This window comes from Telopea speciosissima, chromosome 9 (genome assembly GCF_018873765.1).
Source record: "Telopea speciosissima isolate NSW1024214 ecotype Mountain lineage chromosome 9, Tspe_v1, whole genome shotgun sequence".
Lineage (NCBI taxonomy): Eukaryota > Viridiplantae > Streptophyta > Magnoliopsida > Proteales > Proteaceae > Telopea > Telopea speciosissima.
In genome coordinates, this window is record NC_057924.1 from 8,469,904 (window position 1) to 8,475,981 (window position 6,078).

The window sequence follows — 6,078 nt, forward strand, 5'->3', positions numbered from 1 at the left end:
AAGTCATCCACCGACAGTGTATATCCCTCTCCCATAGAAATAGTAGAAGAAAAGAGTTGTGGGGGTGGGGTTCTACAACAAAGCACAAACATTCATAAAAGAAGGCCTCATAGTTCTAACTCCCAAGTCCAACTTGTTGAAAGTTCTCTATATGATAGGACTAAAGTCATGTTTCATGAATCCTGATTCCTTACCAGATTTGGGCTTGCATTCTTAAAAATAAGTATTTTCCGAATAACTCTTTATTGAATCCTTCTATTTTGGGTCAAAAGATTTTATTATTAATTTAGAATGGTCTTGTAAAAGTTTGTTCTCAATTACAGGCTTTCGTGTGTCAAAAAAAAGTGGAAGTGGGTTAACCATCAATATGGGAGGGGAGGACCAATGGATTCCAATGTTAAATAATTTTTTACTTCCTAGTATTGTTAATGTAAATCTATTGTATTTTAAGGTAAAATGAGCTCATTGTAAGTGGCAAGTGGAAGACTAACATGTACAATTCTCTTCCCTAGTAATATTGCTTGTGCAGTTCTTCTTAATTTTTTTCTCCTTCAATCATCGTCCATTCTTGTAAATAATCCTTATTGTTGACAACTCCTAACAGTTTCGGATTGAGCTTATCTCTAAGGAGCCCAGTGCTCAAGGAGTGCCTACGAGGGGCATCCAGCCATTAGGTTGTACCGCACACATCTCAATCACAGATTAGGCACGCGCTGGGATGTATGCAGCACAACCCAATCCTTGAATGTTTCCCCAGACACTCTCTGGGTGCTGGGCTCCCTGAGGAGGAATCGGATTCAACAATTTCTCTCTTATACCCCTTATTGGACTCTTCTCCAACGAGCACCCTATAGTGAGTGCCCAATGAATAGGGCTGTAAATGGATAATCAAAAATCCAAATTCGATCCGCATCCGTATTTGATTAGAGATATCCCAAAAAAATCTGAATACTCCGATAAAAATTCGAATCCGAATACTTAATTATAAAAAATTAAGTAAATAATGATTTAGAGGATTTTTGAAGATTCAACAGGTTTTAGAATATGAGGAGAAGAGAATCATGATCTAAAACTATGGATTGAGAGTGAATTGTATCCACTAGGGGGAGGAAGGTTCGGGTTATACAAGGCAGAGGTGTAAACAGATGGTCGAAAATCCGAATTTGATCCGCGTTCGAATCCGTATCCGTTTAGAAATATCTGTATTCGATCAGAAAATATCCAAATCCGATTACATCGGATCTATATCCGAGCCGAATCCGATCTCATCCACCTGTTGGGTGCACATGAGAATATATACTTGCATGGGGCCCGATGCGCGACCAACAGCCCAGTCATTGAAAGCCTCACTAGCATTGTCTAGGCGTTGGGCTCGCAGGAGATAAGCCGGATCCACCGACCAAACATTATTACAATATTACACTAGTGGGAAACCCTTCCCCGTTGATTTATTAATGGCAGCTAATGATACACGTGCGGGCGAGGAGTCAACTTTGCAATGCATGGCTGAGACGCACGTTAAAAGCAGCTTCGCGAATCCTAAAGTCATAAAACTGTTCATGGGATGCTCACGTGGCATATCAAATGCTGAATCCTCATCCGCATGAGTGCCACGTTTGAACTTTTCTCCTTTAAAAAAGAGTTATTGCTTGACAGCAGGGAACCCCAAAGCTTACTCAATTTTAGCCAGAACTTCTCTCACCGTGTGCCACGTCATCTCAGAGCCGTCAGCGACACAGGTCCTTATATAGCTCCACGTTTTCAAGCTGAGTCGTCACGATAAGGTCACTTTCTCGTCATCTTCTTCAAGTCCCACGCGTCGAATGGAGATGAATTTTGGTACAAGTTAGTATTTGGAAGGCTTGGTATTGCTATAATACGCAGGTGAATGGGGAATGTTCTACCTAGTTGAAGAACGTGTGGTCGGCCGTCGGCGGTTCAGACTTCAGACCTAAATTCTCCGTGACGTTTCCTCGTCAAAAGACGCGGACAATGAGTCAACATTGCCTTCACGAGGCTGACGTTTTCCGTTACCGTTAGTTTCCGAACCGAACCACTCGCTTCCTTGATCTTTCCTTTTGTATTCCATTTATAAAAATCGTATACTGTTTGGTTTATTTTATTCGAATGCCTTTTTCTCTGTAATATCTACTACTTATCTGTTCCGATTTGAGCAGAAACTAACTCGGACCAACGAAGAAGGAAGAGAAACCTAACGGAGGTGAGGATTTCATTCTTTCTCTGAGTTAAAACCTATTTGTTCCTTCGAATTAACTTAAAACTCTGTTTTCTTTACCAATTCTGTTTGAGATTTCTTCTGTTTGATTGTGTTTTGGAGTTCAATTTTGTTGAGTTCGCGAGATGATTTTCTTGTTTGTTGAAGCTTTGTTAGCGAGATGTTTGCTTTTTATGGTTGTCTTATAGTCATATGCTCCTAGTATGGTGGCTCTGTTCCGTTTATGAGTCTCAGGATTTCGCTTATTAGGATTTTTTGGGCGGAGTAGGGAAGTGGTGGTGGGGGGTTTTGGAGCAGTAATGCTCCCAAAGTAGGATTTTCAACAACGGAGAGAGCAGAACAATTTGTGGATTAATCTATTTCGAGGTTTCAGTAAGACACAATCTGTGGCTATTTTTGGCTGTTAGATCCATCTCTACTTGTTTGTTGCGCCTATGACTTCGTAGTTTGTTCTGTTGCAGTTACCCTATTATCTTTACAAACTTACGGACTTTATTATTCTTCCTTCTTTAGTTCGACATAAGTGTATGATTTTCATATTATTTTTTAATTTAAACTCCATAATCTAATGCTTGGAAATGATTGGAAAATCAAATCCTTCTCTATTTCAATATTTGTTGAAGCTTTTTTGTATATTGCTTCAATTTTAAGCTTTTAGTACCGTTAAGAAATGCTTTGAAATTCATCATTAACCTAGTACTAAGTTAAAGGGAGGAAATCCTGAAGGAGGGGCATAAGATGGTGGTGCTTATGACAGATATTATGTTTTTAGTGCCACATAAGGTAAATGCATTACTGTGTATGAATCTTGGCTAGGATTCCTTTCTTCCTTTGTAGCTAGTATCCCCTCCTTTACCAAGCAGGCTATCTGGCATGATAAAAAAATTGTGTTTTCTATTCATCTTTGATCTTCCAAAAGTTCTTCATTTCTTTTATGTCGTAATTGATTTTCTAATCACCATAGTTTTTGGCCTTGGAATTCCATATTTTCATGTCATCCCAGAATAATTCGAAATATTCCTTGATATTGTACTTCTTCATCATGCGAAGTATGAATCTTCAACGTTATGGCGTGGTAAGATTTCTTGCAATTTTAATTTGCGCAGCAGCAAATAATTTTCCTCTTGAATAAAGCTAATTGACTGTGGAGCTTCCCCTTAGCATATGTTTTCTGTTTAGCATGAAATCGACCCTAATCCAATTCTGTAGTTGATACATGTTATGAAGGGTCAGGAGAGCCTCAGCCAAGGTTTTATACACATTTTGTGTTTTTAACTGTGACTGTGCAGCAGCACATTAAATGAGTTTATTCTAATGTGGCTGCCGCACAGAAAAATCTATACTACATTTGGTTTTTTAGTATTTTTTTTTCCATCCATTATCCTCTTGATACTTCCCTGAATGGTGTAGCAGTTCTTTTATTTTCAAGACTGATAATAATACATGGGCTGTACTCTTCCTCAATGAGCTTTTACCCTTTTGACTATCAGAGACATTTTACAAAACTCTTTGATTCGTTGCAATTTTAGTGCTCTCCAGATGATGGATGATTTGTTGAGTTATGTGGAAATAAATAGTTTGTACAAGCTGTGTTCCTGTTCTGTTCTAAACTTTTGAGTGTTGCAAACATCTTATGAACTCTCTCTTGCATTGTCATTGCAGTTCAAAATCCTATTTGAGAGGAAAGTCGATCTGATCAGATCATAAAGTTGGTCCAGATTCTTCTCCAACATAGGACTTATGATATCCAAATATAAACCTTCAATAAGCTGATAATTATTACCACAAGCTATCAACAGATGCAACCTTCATATCATGGATTCGCACCAACATTTCAGATATGGTAGCACGGGTGCGGACATTTCATACGATTCTCACATCACTCCCTCTCCAATCTCTGATTGGGCTGTTGGACCTCTGAAATTTAATTCAGACAGCTCACCTATCTCGCCTCTTTCCACCCACTTTGACGGTGATACCTTTGCTTCACTGAGTAACAGCCAGGAGCAGTATAGCTCCACAGAGAATCTCTCAGGAGCAGGTCTTTCGTGTAATTCTTCTCTTGAATCCAACAGTTCTTTTCACTGGGTTAACCACTCACCTGTCAGTCTTCAAGACAATTTTGAACCCTGTTCTGGTGGGAGTTTGCTCTCACGGAATGCTAATTGTGGTCAACGCATGAAACACGCTCTGCAGGAACTAGAGACTGCTCTGATGGGTCCTGATGGTGATGAAGATGAAGCAATAACATCTAATGCTGCTGCTGAGGGAAATAAGCAGCCACAGATCTTGAGCCAAAGATTAAGGTCCTGGAGCCAGGAACCTCAACTGGAGCCAAATGTCATTCAATTTCAACAGTGTTTTGTTTCCAAGAACCAAAAATCAAGCAATGGAGTACATACTGAGAAGTGTCATAGATCGACTGAGGCGTCCTCTCAGGAGATCAAACGGAGTGATCTGAAACAATTGCTGATTGAGTGTGCAAGGGCCCTTTTTGAAAACAGGATAGATGATTTCGATAAGTTGGTTCAAGAGGCTAGCAATGCTGTTTCTGTTTGTGGAGAACCAATCCAGCGTCTAGGTGCTTATATGGTAGAAGGGCTGATTGCAAGGAAGTTGGCCTCCGGGACTAACATATACCGTGCTCTAAGGTGCAGAGAACCACAACCAGAAAGCCAGGACTTGCTCTCTTACATGCAGATCCTATACGAGATCTGCCCATACCTCAAGTTTGGTTACATGGCAGCCAATGGAGCAATTGCTGAAGCATTCAGAAACGAGGACCGGGTACACATAATAGATTTTCAGATTGCACAGGGGACTCAGTGGTTAACCCTGATACAAGCACTAGCAGCAAGGCCGGGTGGTCCTCCACATGTTCGGATCACTGGGATTGATGATCCGGTCTCTCAATATGCCCGTGGTGGTGGTTTAGAAGCCGTTGGGAGGAGGCTAGCTGCAATGTCTGCGAAGTTTAATATCCCTGTTGAGTTCCATGCTGTGCCAGTGTTTGCACCGGAGGTCAAAAGGGAGATGTTTGAGTTGAGGCCTGGTGAGGCTCTGGCTGTGAACTTCACTTTGCAACTCCACCATACACCGGATGAGAGTGTTGATGTCAACAATCCGAGAGATGGAATACTGAGGATGTTGAGGTCGCTTTCGCCCAAAGTTTTCACCCTTGTTGAGCAGGAGTCGAACACGAACACAACACCCTTCCTTGCCAGGTTCAAGGAGGCCCTAGATTTCTACTCAGCAATGTTTGAGTCAATCGATGTTGCCATGCCAAGGGATAACAAACAGCGAATCAATGTGGAGCAGCACTGCTTGGCCAGGGACATAGTGAACGTTATTGCCTGCGAGGGAAAGGATAGAGTGGAGCGACATGAGCTTCTGGGGAAGTGGAAATCTAGAATGACAATGGCTGGGTTTCGTACATTCCCGCTGAGCTCTTACGTCAATTCTGTGATACGTAGTCTGTTGAGGTGCTACTCGGAGAATTATACGCTAGAGGAGAAGGATGGAGCTATGCTGTTGGGTTGGAAGAATAGGCACTTGATTTCAGCTTCAGCCTGGCATTAGAAGAATAATAGATTGAGACCTGTAGATGTATTTGTAGAATATATATATATATATATGATCACAGAACCCCTTTCAGTTTTCACCCACGTAGATATCTGTATTTGTAGAATTATCAGTAAACGTTTCACCCTTTCTGTTAAGAGCTTACATTTGTAGGAGTCTTGAGTTGCAGGCAGTTTGTCTTCTTCACTCTGTAGAATATGTATTCCTTCTTTTACTCTTTATATGTGCAACTACTTAGATGGAACACCTACATCTTTTTG

At 40.9% G+C, this 6,078-nt stretch overlaps 1 protein-coding gene across 1 annotated transcript; it reads left to right on the plus strand.

Annotated features, from left to right (window-relative positions):
- Window positions 1–2,209: 2,209 nt before the first annotated feature.
- Window positions 2,210–5,823, plus strand: LOC122640507 (chitin-inducible gibberellin-responsive protein 1-like). Its single transcript, XM_043833718.1, has 2 exons — window positions 2,210–2,221; window positions 3,899–5,823. Exon 2 carries the CDS (start codon window positions 4,052–4,054, stop codon window positions 5,813–5,815), a length of 1,764 nt encoding a protein of 587 aa, XP_043689653.1. The 5' UTR covers window positions 2,210–2,221; window positions 3,899–4,051; the 3' UTR covers window positions 5,816–5,823.
- The last annotated feature ends 255 nt before the right edge of the window (window positions 5,824–6,078 follow it).